The sequence below is a fragment of the Carex rostrata genome, chromosome 26, assembly GCF_964058835.1.
Source record: "Carex rostrata chromosome 26, lpCarRost1.2, whole genome shotgun sequence".
NCBI lineage: Eukaryota > Viridiplantae > Streptophyta > Magnoliopsida > Poales > Cyperaceae > Carex > Carex rostrata.
The window spans coordinates 6,927,194-6,947,953 of NC_135943.1; the positions used below are offsets into that span (position 1 = coordinate 6,927,194).

The window sequence follows — 20,760 nt, forward strand, 5'->3', positions numbered from 1 at the left end:
AAATCAAATAATATATATATACGTATATACGAAATTAGTGACGTGGATGGTGAAAAATAATTATACGATTAATTGTGTTAAGAGAGAGGAGCAATTGGGGTTATATAAATCATTTAAACAATATCGAACAAGTGGAGGGTTTATTTTGCAAAAATACCACTTACAAGTGGGGGCCCCTTGTCATTCCCTCCTCTTCCCCTCCTTCCTTTCCTTTCCTGCGCCCCCACCCTTTCCTTTTCTTCTTCTTTTCCTTCGTTTCCGCCAAGAGAGAAAGAACGAGAGAGAGAGAGAGTGAGAGAGAGACACCCCGGTGACCGTATTGCACGAAAACGGAGATTTAGGAAGAGGAGCTCAAATCTCGCACATCCATCCGTTCCATTGGTAATTCCCCTTCCTATTTCTCTCTCATTTCGTGATTCCTTGTTTTTAGGGTTTCGGTGAAAACCCGTAGAATCGTACCAAATTGATTATTCCGTGCCTTTGTTGTTTCTAAAGTGTAAATTGATTGATTTCGTGTTCCAAAGTGCAACCAAAGTTCCAATTTACGGATTTTCCCAAAAATTGATTAGGGTTTAAATTGTAAAAGTGCCGGAATTTAATAAATTGACCTATGGATAGATCCTAACGAGCACGGCTAGCGGGATTGACGAGCTTACCGAGTCGCGAGATCGCGGACCCTCTACGTGCCCTACATAACCAGGTGCGGGGGTTTACGGGATCTATTTTGGGGTTTATTCGTAGAACTAAATAACGGTGCATATTATTATATTTATGTTGATTGCTTGATTTAAATAAACTGTGCATAGCATGTTGAATCTCTGATTGAAAGCATTTGTTGCCGCATTGCATTAATTGTGATATTAGTGAGATTGAATTGTATAACTGTTATGATTCTCATGTTGGTACGGTTTATCGATTGTTGATCTGTCATTTTGAATAAGTGAGTGGAACCACAGTATGACTTGGATTGATTGTGTGAAGTGAACAGTGTATCATAGTGGAAAGTCTAGCTAGCTACTAGACTTTCATCCAGGACCCTTATGCGCATCTGGAGAATGGCCCTAGTGAACCCAGTACCGGTTGGGTAAGGGAAGTGCAGTGTAATTTTAGGTAGAACTGTGGTTCAGTGGTTCAGTGATTCAGTGAAAGTGTCAGTGATTCTTTTTGAGAAAAATTGATATTCTGTTGCATATTCGCGGAATATGCCCGTGTATATTTTAAGTGATGAATTGATGAAATTGTATGACTTGAAACCAGAAATTAGAACTGTTAAGCCGGAGGTGACCGATAGTTGATATCTGTACCTCATAACCAGACTTATATATATTATATCTGTGAAACCAAATCTTTCTGGAAATTCGTTGATTGATGTTGATTTTATGTGAATTGAAATCCGTTTGAATCTATTCCCGGTACATGTGCATTTATTATTACTGGTAAATGAATAAATAGATGCCCTATTGCTAGTGTATTTAGTTCTGGTGATGGATTTCGCACAAATCCAGTAGCCCTTTAAATTCCGCACTGAGAAAACGGATGACAGGTTTTCTCACCCCCTCCCCTCGGGGAATTTTTCCCTTTGAATTGATATGTGCAGGTAAACGCGAGTGAAGTGGGACTCGGGCTCGACACGTGAGTTTAGGCCGGACTAATAGGTTATGCCAAACCCTTTTATGTCCATTTTGAATGTGTAGTTGAAACCGTAGTCGGTTATTTTGATGTATAGGTTATTATCGAACTGTATTATGTTATAAAACCCTAACGGTATGTTTTAAATAGTTGTTATGATTTAAATGTTGAAATTGCATTTTTAATGTCATTAAAAGGTCCAGTGAATGGGGAGTAATTGTTTAAGTATACGGGGATTTGATCGGGTTTGAAAACGGGGTGAAATTCCACGAAAATGGGCAAAGGAATGAAAAACAGTACTCTTATTGCGGGCCGCAATAACCCTATTGCGGGCCGCAATGAGAGCAGACAGAGGGAAGTTCGCAGGCTGACTTCCAACCAGGTCATTGCGGGCCGCAATGACTTTATTGCGGGCCGCAATGAATGGAGGCAGAGGCTCCCTTCAGATGCTGGGAAATTTGGAAATTGTTGCGGGCCGCAATAAATTCATTGCGGGCCGCAATGAATGGAGTCAGAGGCAGTTTGCAGAGGCTGGAAATTTTGGGAAGGGTTGCAGGCCGCAACAGCCCTATTGCGGGCCGCAATGGGTTCCCAAAAATACTGTTTTGGGTATAACTTAGCCAAATTAAATCGGTTTTGAACCAAACTTGTTTTAAATCAAATCATATGATAATTTGACTAATCTGGGCCGTCGGTTAAAGGATTTTGATGCCATTTGACTTCTCCAAAATCAAATTTTCCGGACTCTATTGAGCGGTGCTTCGTAACCTCAGACAACGCTCGCAGGGGGCTGCCGCCCCCCTGCCACCCCCCGCATACTAATAGAATCAGGCCCACCCACATAAACATATATCAATATATATATATATATCTGCATGAACAAAACCGCATTTTAAAACGAAACTGCGCGACCCCCTGTCCCGGGGTGTGACACAATTTGAGTCCAATCCTAAATAAGCAAGCTCACTAAATTAATAATTTTTATTATAGTCCTGCATTTAGTATTGTACTTGTCGTTATCAACATCTCTAATAACATAATTTATAATTATAAATTGCAATTATCATTAATCCCAAAGTGATAAAAAAATATGACCCATTTTAGTCGACATGCATGCAGATTGATCCTTCTATGCTAGTCACATATATAATTCATTAATTAATCAATGGAATTAATTTGAAAGTGTTTAATTAATTGAAGTACTTCCGCGTTCTTTTAAGGAAACCCATATAAAAAGGCAAGGCCCTTAAAAAAACATTGTTGGTATTTATGATTAGAAAACATAAATAAATTCTGTACAATCTTACTACGTACGTAGCGCCACCGCTGCACCAAATCGAACGTTGTATTGAAAAGCACAGCACAGGATCCATTTTGAAACCTTGTATTGAAAAGGACATTGAAAGCTTGCACCTTGGCTTTATCTCTTCAGGAGTGGATTTAGAATTTTTATTGGAATAATGAATTGGATTTAAATAGCTAATTGGATTTAATTTATTAGCTAATTCTATATTAGATAAAAATAAATAAATAATGTTCTAACTTATAATTTTTAATACTCTGATTTCTAATTCTACTTATCAATTAAAATTCAGTAAATTTATTCTAATATTAATGCTAATTTAACCCTAAATACAAATAAAAAATTTAGAGGGGACAAATAAAATTTAAGAGAGAACAAAGTTAATCTGGACCTATAGATATCTATAAAAATTCATAATCCAGAAGACAGTTGCTCCCCTGGCTCCATCTGAGTCTGCCATCTTTGCCCCTCAGAGAGATCACTTGACAATTGCTTATCTTGACATTCTAAGTAATATTTTTTGAAATCAATGTAGATATGATTGAATGTTAAGAAATAGCTGGAATTGGATCAAAAACTTCAAAATTATGTATTTCCTCCTCTAAATTTCAAAATTACGTATCCCCCTCTAAATTTCCAAAACTAAAAAAATTACACATTTTCTCGTTTTTATATTAAAACTCATTTTAAATTTATAAAATACCACTGTACTATTTATTAAAACCATACAAAATTTGTATCTTGTCTAAGAAAAATGTCAAGCTTATATTTGATCGGTTTTTGAGGGCAAAATGGGTATTTTATAAAGAATTGGGTATAATGAGTATATGATTTTTGAGGGTAAAATGGGTATTTAAAAATGATTGGGTATAATGGGTATCCAGTTTTTGATGTTAAAATGGATATTTTGTAAAGGGTAAAGGGTATAATGGGTATCTTATAAGATTAATATTTTTCTTAAACAAACTACACTTTTTTTGTACTTTTAATAAAAGATACAATCGGTATTTTATAAATTTTAAACGAGTTTTAATATAAAAGACAATAAAATAGGTAAATTTATTAGTTTTGAAATTTTAGAGAGAATAATACGTAATTTTAAAGTTTAGAGGGAAAAATAAGTAATTTCAAAATTTTTGAGGGGCATACGTGAAATTCCCCTGAAGAAATAAATTGATAAGTATATTGCGGATATATAAATGGCCTGCTAATAGAATTTCATACAATTAAATGTCATTCAGATAGATACATGAAGAACAATTAATCTCAAACAATTAAAAATTTAAATCTCTTCATAAGCAAAAAAATATAGAGTATAACAAGGGTGTTCCTAGGTTTATCAAGTTTTTTTGTGAACTCAACTATAAAATTTATCGGATTGGATTCAAATGACGAATCCGAACAATTAAAATCCGTCTATCTTACGAGTGATGCATCTACATGAAAAAAAAAATTAACTATCAAATTAATTTAGTATAAATTCAAACAGTCAAAATTATAAGGTTTATAAATAAATTTTAATGTATTTATTTTTTGAACGTTTTTTTACCACTTGACTTTATATAAAATTAATTCAACGGTTCAAATTCCGATATGTTTTAGAGTTGAGTTCACAAAAAAACTCGGTGAGCTTAGAAACATCCTAGTTCTACACTTTTACTGATAAATATATATCAAATATCATCATACTTTATATGCAAGATTTGTGTATCAGATAGATCATGCATAGAGTAGTAACTTTCAAATTTAAACTCTATTTTTAAGAAACCATAAAATTAATAAGATAAAAAAAATATCAAGTGATTTCTTTCTATGTACTATTCCAAAATATAATATTATATATGACAGAGAGTGATTATTGTCTGTAGAAACGAGAGGAAAAGAACCCCATAAAGATTTTTTGGCAAAAAAAGAGAAAACATGGAAGAGGAACTGAGGAAGAATATTCAATGAGTAATAACCAAGTTAAAATAAGTAATGTATTTCAGCATGAAAACAATAACTTGTAGACAAGTTGTTATCATTTCTTTTTCTTTTTCTTTTTCTTTTTATATATAAAAAAGTGGGCCAGACGTCTAGACGAGACAACGGAATAAATAATAATAATAATAATAATGGCTTGACTTGACCCAATCACCCAATCCAAAAAGAGAAAGTAGAAAAACACCATCCCCAGGGGCCCAGGGCCAGGGGCACCGGAATTATACTTTGGAGTTTGGACAAAGAAAAAGAAAATAATGTAAAAAGAATATACCTTTTTTAGGGATAGAAAAGCATATACTAATAATGGAAAATTAATTACGAGATATGAATCGATAATTAAGAAAAATCGGCAATAAATCGAGGGGAATAAATCTCACGATGACCGTATTACATCTCATAAAATCTCAGCAAAAAAAGTAAAAATAAAAAATAAAACTAGATGATAGGCTGAGTAGACTCAATCCAAAAAGAGATTCCCCATTTACTCAATGGTTGTCTTGAGTCTTGACGCCAGAAGTGAAATAATTAAATTGACTTGCGTTCAACATTTGATAGAAATATAGAATGTATAATTAATTAATTGTTTGATTAAAAAAAGACAACGAGGATCGATATAACATATTTATCTCGCTCTACAGCTTAGGAGTAGTATTACTATTATATATATATAGTTTATCGAACTTTGGTTTCCTTCTTATTTATTAGTATGAAAATGGTAGATACATTACATGATCTCATTTATTACAAAAATCTTACTCATGAAAGTCTCGGGGAAATCCAGCACAATGAGGCACTTGCCAGCTGCCTCAAAAATTATAAATTAATAAATATCTCATCTAGATCTTTCATCCCACGTTTTCATTTGCGCTTGATTTCGAAAGAAAGAGATATTTCAGCATCCCAATTTGTGAGGAATTATGTGTAATGGGTTATTTCGAAGAAGAATGGGTGGGAAATAGACACTGCATTGAAGGATTCACCAAATCCGGTTGCAGAAGATTGGCTAAAAGTCTTGCTCCCAGAACATGGTGGGCCCCGCTGGCTCAAATTTTTTCCACGTGTCACTCACATATTGACTAGACGGATGGTGGTCCCCTCTAGCTCCAGTCTCCGCCATGTGTCCCTCGCAGCTGGACTGGACAGATGTTAATTTTTATAGATAAACTGTTGTGCTTTCTGTAAGGCTATCTGTGGTGCTTTCATTCATATCAAAGAAAATGAACGCAGGAACACCCGCTGCACAATTCTCTTCTCCCATTTTGCCATTCTGCCATTCTGGTCATTTGCTCCTTTTGCTCTGTTTGAACTTGGGAACTATTTCTCAATTTCCATTGAGGTTTCCTAATCCTAGGGGATTGTTTTCCATAAAAATAAATAAATTCCAATTAAGGTTGTAAATTAATGTTCTGGCACGCCGCTATATATGTCTAGTGTCTCCAAATTGTTTCTGGTTTTAGAGTCGTAAGTATGATTTTTCTTTACATATCGATCGGTTGATACGTAAATAATTTTCTAAATTACCTCATCTACAGTAATTTTGACGGTGATCTATAGTTCCATGCAACCTCCAATTAATATTACCCAATTTTCATAAAATCTATGTCTGAATCTGATAAAGTATTTCCAGCTCATGCTTAGTCCCACGATCGATTTCACCAAGTACATGCCTCAACCTTAATTACAAACCTTAGAGCATGTTTGCATCGCATCACTTCCTTTTTTTTTTAAGAATTTGTCAGATCTGCTTTCATGTCTCAATCTTAGATGTATATTTCAAAAGAGAAAATGTTTTCGTCCATTACTTTTTGTCCATCATCTGTCCACTACATTAAGTAATGCGTGGAGTGGATCTGTATGTGGGATATGATGGGCCGCTAATGCATTTTTTAATGTTGAAAACAAACAGTTCGTTATTATATATAAAAAAATGAGGACCGATTTATACACTCTCAGAGATAACACCGAGTTAATGATATTATATAATCAACATAATTAATGAATTAATGACCTTATGTACATTCTTAACAGTAACTTGCACGCAACTATTCTTTAACGAATTAATTCATAGCGACTCGAGGAAACGATGTAACAAATTAATTCTACACAAAAAAAGGAGGAGAAAAGTTTGAAACAATCACGTGGCTCGTGAGAAAAGATTTCTCGTAACGAATAACATACTAAATATAGGAATAAGTTTAGGGACAGATCGCAATTTTATTGATAGAAAAAAATTACAAATAGTTGTTACATAATATTAGATAATTAATTTATAAAAAAAATCAAGTTAAACAAAACAAAAAAACGCATGGGGGTATGTGCATCATGTAGCTTAATTAGCGTGATAAGAGTCTAGCGATGGTTTCCTTTATATGCATATCACAGCCGAGAAGGCACTGAATCCAAACCTGACCGGGGACTGAATCGATCGGACTAAAACAATTACCCATCAGCTGAGAAGGCACTGAATCATATCAGATTGAAAACTAAATCAACTAGTCCATGACAGTCACCTCGAAACAGAAAGAGAAGAAGAAGATGCGAAAAGCAGCACAAAACAACATATAACATCATCATCACAAAAACCGAACATTTATTTCCTAACTGAACATTTATTCTACTATATACAAAGTAAGTAACTATATATACCACTCGTTCCACCCACACTTTCATTACCAAAGAGGAGAAGAATAGCTCAAGAAAATATAAGAAAAAGCGAATCGCTGGTATTGGAGAATAAAATACCCAAAAGGATGATGCGAAGAGCGATGACCAGATCCACAAGCGGAATCACCAAAAAAGGTAGCCAAATCCACTAAATGGAAGCACCGGCTTGAGCAACGATAGAGCAATGAGCAGTGACCAGGTCCACTAGACGGAAGCACCGAAATCGGTAACCAGATCCACCAGATAGAAACACTTACTCAATGGATAGAAAAAAAAAAAGAGTATATATGAAGAGGAAGAGGGGGCGGAGGGGTGGAGGGGAATCTCCATGACAATAAAAATCACCTGTGGCTTCTTTTAAGCGACACCGCTTTGTAGTTGTTTAATTATTTCTGTAATTTAAAAAAAAATATAAGTATGTATATTGAAATTTAATTAAATTTTCTTTTTTATTTATAATTTTTTTTATATGATTCAACCTCCTCGTAAAATTTAAATTTATTTGCAGCTTAATAGTTAAATTTATTTGCCGCGGGGTGTGACACTAGGTCTTTAATTTAAATTTTCTAGTTCCGACAACGTGTGAATTAGCTCAAACTATTAAACTTCTACATGGATTTAGACCCAACCCGCCGACAAATTAAATGAGTTTCAGTTTACCAACCGACAACCATCAACCGATATGAAATTTGTTATTTCGTATATCCTCATAAAAAGTTTCCTCATAATTAGATTTAAATTTATAATTTTTTTAGTAAAATTAGGATGTTCTTGAACTCATGATTTTTTTTTTATGAGTTTTAACCTTAAAATTTATTAGATTAATTTTAAATAGCTAATTGAAACTATTGAAATCGATATATCACAAGTGATGCATTTACGTGTGAATTAATATTTTTCGGTTTAATTTAGTACAAAGTAATTATTAAAAAAAATAGTATAAAATCAAACGGTAAAAAAGGATAAAATATAAACACATTAAATTAACTTATAAACCTACTTGACTTTATAATAAATAAAATTTATAACCTTGACATGTTAACTTATCACTTGTGAGAATTTGAATGATTTACTTATAAACCTACTTGACTTTATAATAAATAAATTTTATAACTTTGACAGGTTAACTTATCACTTGTGAGAATTTCAATGATTTAAATTTGTCGTTTGAAATCATTTCAATATTTTGTAAATTTAATGAACTTAAAAACACCCTAGTTGTACTCTTCTTTTTTAATATCTTTGATATTCAAAATAAATAAATAGTAAAAATGTCCTTGGTTCCCAATAATTTCCAATTGCAATTGCCAGTTGACCGTTGCTGGTATTATATATGTATGGTTGCAGTCAAGTCACAGTAGCGTAGCTACTACGATGATGCTGCTTACATTGAAACCATGAGATGAGTTCAAAAATTTGAAACAGACCTTTTTGGCTCTTGCTTCTAATCTATAACTCCGACTTTGACCATCAACATGCGTGCATCCACAGTGGGGTACATTGTGCGCCACAAAAAAAAAGAAAAAAAGAAAAAACAGAAAAAAAGATATGGTCGTGTGATCTGTGTTTGCTATTTCAAAAAAGAAAAGAAAAGATAGAATCAAGGGCTGATACAAATTTTTAACAATACATATCAAATATTTTACTAATTGAAAACCATATATATAGTTGTTCATTTCCATATCACTTATTCACTTCACAAGTAGGTGTGTCAGAGTGGAAAAAATTAGCACAAATTTGGGGATTAAAATTGACTAATTATATGGCAATTTTTTCTAAAAGTAAATAAAAAATTAACATAAATTTCAAAAAAGTTGAAAAAAAAAGTGCTTAGATTAATCCATGTAGAAGTGAAAAAAAAAGTTAAAATTGAAAGCTTCTCCATTTGCCAAAGAAAGGAGAGCGACAATTAAATTAATCCATGTAAGTAAAAGTGGTTAGATTCGTTGACAAAAAGTGCTCAACGTCCCGCATAATTAGAAAAAAGATTAGATGGATTTAGAGGCTGAAATGAAAGATGAGAATCTATTTGGTGGTTGATTAAGAAGGTTGAACTAAAACATTAGAAATAATATAACAACCATATTCTCATTTTGTACTTGGTGTCTCCCTTGGACTACGCATATATAGCACTGTCATCGTTTCAAGTGGGGCCGATATGTATTACGATTTTCCATCTCAAATGCGCGCGGTAGGGGTCAAAATTTATGTTATATATATATATATATATATATGGCCCCTTTTCACCTGGAGTTGGCTTTAGTTTAAACTGGATTTTCAACCTGCATTTCTCACAACTCACAAGTGATAAATAAAAATGTTTTTGCTACCCTAATTAATTAACACGTTATAAATATATATCACATGATCCCTAACAGGTAGTATATATTAATTAAAACTTTCCTAATTAATTAACGGTTACCAATTTATTTATATTGTAATTTCGCATATATATAATTCGAAAATCCTAAAGATAGCTAGTATATAGTGTAGTAATTAAAGTAATGGATGATACAGCTAGCCTAGCACAGGTAATCAGTGCAGGTGATATTTCACGGTCATATTTCTTTTAACTTCAATTCAATAATATTTCCTCTTTCCTACCTACGCTACGTATACGGAGAGAGAGAGAGAAAGAGAGTGTGTCTGTAAATACTAAATAAATAATTGAAGCCAGACGACTAAAGCACCTTTCATGCATTTCTTTAGGGCCTGTTCGGATGTAATCCTGAAAATACTGTTCACGTGGGAAATAAAAATTCACTCAGATTTAATTTTTTTTTCCACGTGAACAGTAAATTTCAATTCGAACTTTTTATATTTCCGTTCCTATTTCCATTCCCACTGTGCAGCCGAACAGGGCCTTAAGAAATTGGCATACTACCTAAGAAATAATATAATAAAAAGGTTGGAAGATACACCTAGAAATAATAATAATAATAATAATAATAATAATAGATAAATCTCAAGGTAGCATACTACCTAACATTTTTATTTTTAAGCAAGACCCCATGTGAGCTGCTGCCATATTGCATAACCATTTATTTATTTTTAACTAGGAATTTGTATATATCCACCAAGGAAAATAGCTTTTAAGGGTTTGTTTTAGAACAAATTTGACTTTTCTACATTAGGAATTTGCATAAGCATCACACTATTACAGAAGGTGAATATATTAAATAAGTATAAGTTAACAGGGTGAAAATGCAAAAAAGAAAAAATGAAACCAATTTGAGGTGAATTTGTTCACCTAAAACATATATATATTTAATTTATTTTGTAACTATTTGTCTCTGTGGACAAGTCTTTGCTAACAGCTTGACAGATGGTTTCATTTGACAAGGCAAAAAGGTCTAAATACCTGATTGGTTGAACAACGAATCTGACTTTAGCACCGCTAATTTAGTATTCGTGGGCCAGGCCTCAACCGCACAGCACAATTTAATGCACAGCTGAATCAAAATGAAAAAAAAAAATAATAATAAATAAATTGAAATAAATGTTATCAGCGAATGTAAAAGAAGAAGATATTTTGCATTGATATCAGCATGAATTCTCCTGTTGTGGGCTAAGGTTGATCATATTCATATAATGTCAGTATTTGATTTGTTTGTATTAGGAGTCAACTTTGTACAAAGATATAATAAGAAAATGATGACGGTATGAGAGGTAAGTACTGATAAGTAACGTTACAGCACGCTATCCGTAAACGTGTCTAGGATGAAATTTCCTAAATCAATGTTAGCGGGATCAAAAATAATTGTTTCATTTCTCATTTGTCCTTTCAAAGGCCCAAGTTGTCATTATCCATGAAGGCCCATAAATATTACTGAATGCATCTCTAGCCCATAAGAAGGTTAACATTGGTTCCCCATTTTTTTTTTTTAATTGTATGTTGCTCCGTTGAAATTGAATTAAGAGAAAATGTACCCAACAAACCAAAATGATTCATTGTTTTCTGATATAAAAGAACTTTTGCTACCCTAACACGTTAATATCAGAGCTTCCGTTGTTATGACAACGATCCCTAACAGGTAGTATTAAAAGTTTTCTAACAATCAATTTATTATATTGTTATTTCGCATTTTATATTAGTTTGAAAATCCTAAAGATAATGTAGTAAGTAAAGTAATGGATGATACAGGTAATCAGTGCAGGTGGATGCAGGAATTAAGCACGGTTATCTTTGTTTATTAACTTCAATAATATTCCCTCTTTCCTTCGGAGAGAGTCTATTTAAATCCAAAAAATTAATTAACGATTGGTACTCTGAGCATTTCTTTAAGGAATTGGCCCGACATTTTTATTTTTACTCAATTATTAAAATTTTTTAATAATGAAAAAAATTCACGGTCCCAAATTTTAATTTGGAACCGTGGAATAAATCCACGGCCCTGAATAAAAATTCGGAACCGCAGAAAAAAATACACGGCCCCGAATAAAAATTCGGAACCGCAGAATAAATACACAACCCCGAATAAAAATTTGGAACCGCGGGAAAAATCCATGGCCCGATGTTTTTTTATTGGTTTTTTTGCACTATAAAAGGCTACTGATCTGATCGTGTAGAAGAGAGAGAGAAGGAGAGAAGGAAGAAAGAGAGGAAGAGAAGGAGAGAAGGAGAAAGGAGATGTAGTTACTGTTCAGTTTGTAAATTAGGTAATTTTTTCTGCAACTGTTCATTTACACATTTACTGTTCATCTAATATTCATGTACGTATTTACTATTCATATACATATTTACTGTTTATATAATGTTCATAAACTGTGCATATACGTCTTTACTGTTTATATACGACTGTTCACTACTATTCACAACTGTTCACAATTGAAATCAGTACACTGACAAAATATTTACCATTTACGAATGTAGTTTATTGGCCATGCCTATTGGAATTTCAGTACATTTTGGAGGAAAATTCATTTTTGACCAGAATGGGGTACGTTACTCCAAACCTCCAGTAAATACATATTGGGTTGACGAAAATTTCTCATTTGAGTGGTTGCAATCGCTTATTTATGAAGTGAGCGGCTACAATAGGAATCGCTGGGAATTAGAAATAATGGCCCTCATGGTTCAAGCAGGAAAGTATGTCAGAATCACATTGGGAGATGACGGGGCATTGAGAGGCTTGATCGCACAGGTTGTGAGGTCCGGCGAATCAGTATGCGAAATTTTTGCATACAGAATTCGAAGAGATTCAGGGGCTGGAAGTTCAGGCCAAAATTCAGTTGCAGAAAATTATCAACTAAATTATGAACCACACACTCCTTTTATCCCAATACTAGTACCAGAACCAGAAATATATAGTAATTCACCCCAATCTCCACCTTTTATTCCATCCCGACTACAATCTCCACCTTTTATCCCACCTATATCCATGTATGGAGGTCCTTCATCCTTACATGGGCCTGAACCAAATCCTCACCCCAGATCGCCACCAGTACATGAAGATCCAAACGAGCTGAAATTTGAATTTATGAACGAGGTACCGAAGGAGAATCTGCAAACTGGGGATGAATGAGGGGGGGGGGGAAGGAGTCTGGGACATTAATGATGAAGAAGATGAAGAAGAATACACACAGCCCACTGTGAGGCAAAATAGAAATATGCCATTAAGTGGTCGTTCGTAAACTTCATTGACACATCTGCTTTTCGAGAAGCAAATGTTTTTTACTATGGTCATCGGATTGAATATAAGAGTGAGCTCGCAAAAGGCCAATACTTCGTAAACAAAAAGCAACTGACGAAAAAGATCAGAGAGTACCATGTTGACAAGAACCAGGAGACATATACAAAGAGAAGTGAAAGATCCCGGCTAGAAATTAGATGCAGTACTCCGGGTTGTCGTTTTGTTCTGAAGGCAACAACAACAAATCATGGAGATACATGAATGATAACTGAGCAAGAATCGCCTCACACATGCACGTTTGAGTACACCAGGACCGACCATGCACAACTCACGGCATCAATCATCGCATATATCATCGAGACTAGTATTAAGGAAGACCCCACTATGAGCATCTGGAGTGTGGCAAACTGCGTGAGGGTTAGTTTTGGCAGTATAACCCCGGATTACAACAAACTTTGGAGAGGTCGTGAGATTGCAGTAGCCCGGCAATTTGGGAGTTGGGAGGAGTCGTACAACTTTATGAAACTATTGCTTATCGGGATAGTTGACAAGAATCTTGGCTCGAGGTACCAATTTCTGACCAGTCCGAGCATCGATAAAAATACAGGATTGGTCAAGCAAGGTGTTCAAGAATTCAGGGCCGTGGCATGGCCTTATGGACCATGCATCACCGCATTTGATTACTTGAGACCGGTGATCAGTATAGATGCAGCCTTCCTTTCTGGGCGGTATGAGGGAAGGCTTTTGATGGCTTGCAGCTATGATGCTGAGAACCAATTGCTGTCTCTAGCATTTGCAATTGTGCATAAGGAGAATGAAGAGAATAGGGGTTTTTTCTTACATTGGCTTAGGATTAATGTGATTGGTGTTAATAGATTCGTATGTGTTATATCAGACCAACACAAGGGGATCAAAGCTGCATTTAAACTTGAATATAGATGGGATAGGGATAATTTTGTGCATAGGCATTGTATCCAACACGTTGCTGATAACCTGGTCCAGGTGTGTGGGAAAGACCCATGGTACGGAACTAGGTTCAAATAAGGTGCAAGGAGGAAGAAGCCAAGAAGGCTGAAAGAGATGTTCGAAGAATTTTCCATGGTAGTTCTAATATTGTCTAATTTATATCATTTTTGTTTCTTTTAGATGCATTTTGTCTAATTTTACTTTGTTCTATTGCAGTAAAATCCGAAGTGTAATGTTTTTTTGAGGAGAGTGGGCAAAGTACGTCCTAATGATGTAATGGAGCCGTCAAATTTTGATAAAATTTTCTATTTCTTTTATAAAATCGAGTTGAAGTTTTGTAAAATTTGACAATTAATTTCGCACGAATATTTCGTATGTTTATTTCTCAAATTTTGATTCGAATAATTCGTTCTCAATTTATATAATTATATATATTCGATTAAATCTCTAAAATTCTGGAATGAACTAGTTTTATAAATTTCATAATTTATTTATACGAATAACTTCGTATAATTATACTTTTATTTAGAATTCAATTATTTATTTATTCATACAAATCAAATTTTAATTTCTTTTCTAAATGGTTCAACGGAAATTGTAACGAATTTTTAAATTCACGAACTACTCGAATAATTACCATTAATTTATAGAATTTATATTTTAGATTCAAATTCTTAACTTAGTACACATTAAATTCATAGTTCGATTATATCTTGAAATTTTAGTTTCACTTTAAAATTAATCAGACAAAAATCTGAAATAAAGGGAAGGAAAGGAGCTTTATGGGAGTGATTGTTTTTGTGTCCTATGTTATACTATTTTAATAATTTTGTCCAAAACTTAGATTGGATCTTTGAGGCAAGCTACACCAGATATAATAAAAAAAAATTCAAATTCCATTTAGATGAAAATTTAGTAAGTTTTTAAGGAAAACTAATTTGTAAATTTTGACATATATTAATTATTTATTTCTGAAAGTACATATATTGATCATATAATTAGTACTTGTATTACTATTCTAACAGAAGGTATTCTTACATTAATTTGAAAAATTTAACATCTTGAATTATTTACAATATTTTCATATTTTATAGAAAACAAATAAAAGTCTGTCTTGTGTTAGGTAATAGAAATACCAGAGTAATTAGAGGTTACCAGCAATAGACTTGTTATGATTCATGACTCTGACCATCTGTCGATCATTAAGACATAAGATCGAAATCATAATTTCATGTATTTATATTTTAACCGAAATAAAATCATTTGTATAATAGCCTATCTGCATTAATGCTAACTAGCAATTTCAGAGCCTTTTTTGTTCATATTGTATAATAGCCTATCTACTTTTTTTTTTTGTCAATGCTAACTAGCAATTTCAGAGCCTTTTTTGTCTATTCTTTTACATGGTTGGTCTTGGATTATCTTAGATTAGATAGATGAAACTTACATGCATTATTTATTAAGTAAATTGATTTGAGTTGGTGTTATATAACACCGATATCATTCAAACTGAGACTCTGACATCGATGTCATGACAATTCAATATCTCTCTCTCTGTTTTTTTTTTTTGTGGCGCACAATGTGTCCCACTGTGGATGCACGCATGTTGATGGTCAAAGTCGGAGTTATAAATTAGAAGCAAGAGCCAAAAAGGTCTGTTTCAAATTTTTGAACTCATCTCATGGTTTCAATGTAAGCAGCGTCATCGTAGTAGCTACGCCTACGCTACTGTGACTTCACTGCAACCATACATATATAATACCAGCAACCAATATCAGCAACGGTCAACTCGCAATTGCAATTGGAAATCATTTTTACTATTTATTTATTTTGAATATCAAAGATATTAAAAAATAAGAGTACAACTAGGGTGTTTTTAAGTTCATTAAATTTACAAAATATTGAAATGATTTCAAACGACAAATTTAAATCATTGAAATTCTCACAAGTGATAAGTTTACCTGTCAAAGTTATAAAATTTATTTATTATAAAGTCAAGTAGGTTTATAAGTAAATCATTCAAATTCTCACAAGTGATAAGTTAACATGTCAAAGTTATAAAATTTATTTATTATAAAGTCAAGTAGGTTTATAAGTTAATTTAATGTGTTTATATTTTATCCTTTTTTACTGTTTGATTTTATACTATTTTTTTTAAATAATTACTTTGTACTAAATTAAACCAAAAAATATTAATTCACACGTAAATGCATCACTGGTGATATATCGATTTCAATAGTTTTAATTAGCTATTTAAAATTAATCTAATAAATTTTAAGGTTAAAACTCATATAAAAAATCATGAGTTTAAGAACATCCTAATTTTACTAAAAAAATTCTAAATTTAAATCTAATTATGAGGAAACTTTTTTTTTTTTGTCAATGCTAACTAGCAATTTCAGAGCCTTTTTTGTCTATTCTTTTACATGGTTGGTCTTGGATTATCTTAGATTAGATAGATGAAACTTACATGCATTATTTATTAAGTAAATTGATTTGAGTGATTTGAGTTGGTGTTATATAACACCGATATCATTCAAACTGAGACTCTGACATCGATGTCATAACAATTCAATATCTCTTTTTTTTTTTCTTTTTTTTTTTGTGGCGCACAATGTGTCCAAATTGCTCATTTTTTGTGGCGCACATCGATGTCATAACAATTCAATATCTCTCTCTCTGAAATTTTGCGGGCTCAGATTCGCGATCCGAGTCTTCTTTCATGGACTTTTGGTATAGTCTTTATAATTTTAGAGTTTTTAGGGTCTTTTATGTATCTTTTATGTATTTTCTGTTTTAGGGTTTGTATGATATTTTATTTAGGGTCTTTTATGTATCTTTTATGTATTTTCTGTTTTAGGGTTTGTATGATAACAATAAATGAGCAATTTGGATAATATTTTATTTAGTGAGTGTTATTTGTAAATTATGATAAATTATTTGATATCTTTGTTTTATATATAGTTCAGCAAAAATATATGAGCATTTCAGAACAAAAAATTTTATTTTTAGAATTTTCTATAATTTATAGTGAATTTTTGAAATTTATTTAAAAAAAAAAAAACATTAGTGTCGGCTATTTATTAAAAAGCCGACACTAATAAGTATTAGTGTCGGCTATTTAATAAATAGCCGACACTAAAAGTTAATATTAGTGTCGGCCATTTAATAAATAGCTGACACTAATGCCTTACTTTTAATGTCGGCTATTAATTTACAAAGTATTAGTATCAGCCCGATTAGTGTCGCCTAATGTCCGACACTAATACCCATAAACAGCCGACACTAATTCCAAATTCTCCACTAGTGACATAACTAGTATTTCGTGACCATCAATTCTTTCAAATTTAATCGCAACACAATATGTATATATTTAGATACCCATATATATACTCATTTGCACGGCTTTACCCGTTGTAGCCATTTACTCTTACGTATATTTACAGTTCGTACACTAGTGGAAAAACATGAATCAAGATCGGCCTATCTGGATCGGTTATATGAAACAACCAATACTAATACTTATCTGGATCGGTTTTCTGAACAAAACCTATCTGGATCGGTTTTCTGAACAAAACCTATCTGGATCGGTTTTCTGAACAAAACTGATCCTAAAAACTAGTTAGATCGGGTTTTTTAGTCAACCGATCCTAATTTGTGAACTATCAGGATCAGTTGTTCTAAAAAACCGATCATAATAGTTAAACTATTAGGATCGGTTGTTTAGAAAAACCGATCCGGATAGTATCAGGATCAGTTTTATAAAAAAACCGATCCTGATAGTATCAGGATCAGTTTTATAAAAAAACCGATCCTAATACAATTTTTTTTTTTAAATTGGTTCTGCAAAAAAAAAAAAATAATAATAATAATCAGGGTCGGTTTTTTATAAAAAACCGACCCTGATTTTTTTTTTTTTTTTGCAGAACCAACTTTGAAAAAAAAAAATTGTATCAGGATCGGTTTTATTTCTAAAAACCGATCCTGATAGTATCTGGATCGGTTTTTAGCAATAAAACCGATCCAGATAGTTAAATGGAATGCAGACCGTTCATTTCTGCATGATCATCCAACGGTGGGTCTGTAATTAAATGACATGTAATAATTTTTAAAATGATCAAGATATAACATGGAACATTAATAACGTAAAAGTGCCGAAGGCCCGACAACTGTAAGTCTTGATCCAACGTAAACTATTTACGGCCGTGCGATGTTGCTATATTGTTTTGCTTTGATGAACTAGTAAATGAATCCCGAATTGTATCAAATTTTATAATGGTGAAATTAATATGACATTCTTTCATTTTAACGGTTCCGATCGACCAAATGCTAATGTTCGTATTCGTTCCTTCACAACCCCACACAACAAGGGTTCAAGTCCTATGTATATTATTATATGGCACAAGTCATTGATGCATCATGCATGATTGTATAAAAAAATTCAATAGTCAAAATGACTTCAAAATGAAATATCAATGTCAAATAATTAATTATATTATCACATAAATTTTAATAATATAAATTGCATTAATTTTCATCAAAATTACATTAATGAAATATCAATGTCAAATAGTACCTATCTGCTGTTTAATATTATTTAAGTAGAATTTGAAAATTAAATAAAATTTCTATTAAATAATTAACTTATATTTCTAATATGTAATTTTTTATATTTATTTAAACATAACCATATGAAAAGATTTTCCAAATAAAAGAAAAAAACTATCTGGATCAGTTTTATTGCTAAAAACCGATCCAGATACTATCAGGATCGGTTTTTAGCAATAAAACCGATCCTGATACAATTTTTTTTTCAAAGTTGGTTCTGCAAAAAGAAAAAAGCAAAAAAAAATAAAATAATCAGGGTCGGTTTTTCATAAAAAACCGACCCTGATTATTTTTTTTTTTTTTTTTTTTTTTTGCAGAACCAATTTTGAAAAAAAAAAATTGTATCAGGATCGGTTTTTTATAATAAAAAACCGATCCTGATACTATGAGGATCGGTTCTTTATAAACAACCGATCCTAATGATAACTTCCTATATAACCAGCTTAGCTAGGGTTCTTCTTATTTTCATTTCGCGCCTCTCATTTTCAATTTAGCGTCTCTGTCTCTGTCTCCGTATCTCCCTCTCAAATCCTCAGTACTCTGTCTCTCTCTCTCTCTGTCTCCGTCTCTCCCTCTCCTCCGTGTCTCTCTCTCTCTTTCTCTCCGTCTCTTCCTCTCAAATCCGAGCCTCTCGCACCTCCGGCTCAATTGTGCCAGTTTTTAATTTTTTTTATTGTTTCAAAAATTAATTAATGGTGTTTGTATATTGTTTTACAGTTTTGAGGACATCTCTCTCAAGTTACTTAATCATCCGGCCGATCAACTATCATGGTATTAGCTTTATCTAATTTTCTCATTATTATACTTTTAAAACACATTTTTTTGTATTTTTTATTGGAAAATATTTTTCCATCTAATTGTTACCTTTGTTTTTGTTTTTAGGGTCTTTTTTAATCTCAAGTGATGTGATTGCAAAAGAGGTAATTATTGATTTTTTTATTGTTGTGCTTTACATTAATTGCATAAATGTGTATATTGCATAAATGTGTGTTAATTGAAGAAATAGCCCAATTAGTCACTTGTATGTTTGTTAATTAATTTTTTTTTGGATTTAAATTTCTTGTTATAATATGTAATGCTTCACAAAACTTTGTATGAAGTACATGAATTTTTTGTAATAGTTTAAAATGTGTATGATAATTAATTTAGAATGTGTATATGATATTTAATTGATTATTGCTTCTTACTGTGCAAAAAAAAAAAAATTTAGGATGCTGGCCAGTAAAATATATATGGAAGCTGGTCAAATAAATAAAAATATTTTTTTTTAGCTTCAATAAAACATCATGATCGGTTTTATATAAAAACCGATCTTGATAGTACGTATCTGGATCGGTTTTTATTCAAAAACCGACCTAGATATGTAATTTAAAAAAAAAAAATCGAAAATACTATCAAGATCGGTTTTTATATAAAACCGATCCTGATACGTACTATCAAGATCGGTTTTTATATAAAAACCGATCTTGATATGTAATTTTTAATTAAAAAAAATTCGAAAAAACTATCAAGATCGGTTTTTATATAAAAACCGATCTTGATAGTACGTATCTGGATCGGTTTTTATATAAAAACCGATCTTGATATGTAATTTTTAATTAAAAAAAATTCGAAAAAAATATCTAGATCGGTTTTTATATAAAAACCGATCTTGATAGTACGTATCTGGATCGGTTCTTAGTCAAAAACCGATCTAGATAACAACTATTAAGATCGGTTTTGTTAAAAAACCGATCCTAATAGTTTCTATTTGGATCGGTTCTTTAAAAAATATAAAACCGATCCTGATAGTATCAGTATCGCCTTCAACAGAATCGGTTGGATTCCGATACTGATATGTGTATATAATCGATCCTGATTCCATATTTTCCACTAGTGGTACCAGTATCACAATCTTTTAGTGGGGAACGGTACGTTAGCACATACGTAAGAATACTATTGGTTTGCCTATAAACATCAAGCTCTCTCCTCCTT

The 20,760-nt window shown here is 32.4% G+C and overlaps 1 protein-coding gene across 1 annotated transcript; it reads left to right on the plus strand.

Moving 5' to 3' along the window:
• The first annotated feature begins 13,473 nt into the window (after window positions 1–13,473).
• On the plus strand, window positions 13,474–14,256 carry LOC144544282 (uncharacterized). The gene has a single exon (XM_078292738.1). It carries the CDS (start codon window positions 13,474–13,476, stop codon window positions 14,254–14,256), a length of 783 nt encoding a protein of 260 aa, XP_078148864.1.
• The last annotated feature ends 6,504 nt before the right edge of the window (window positions 14,257–20,760 follow it).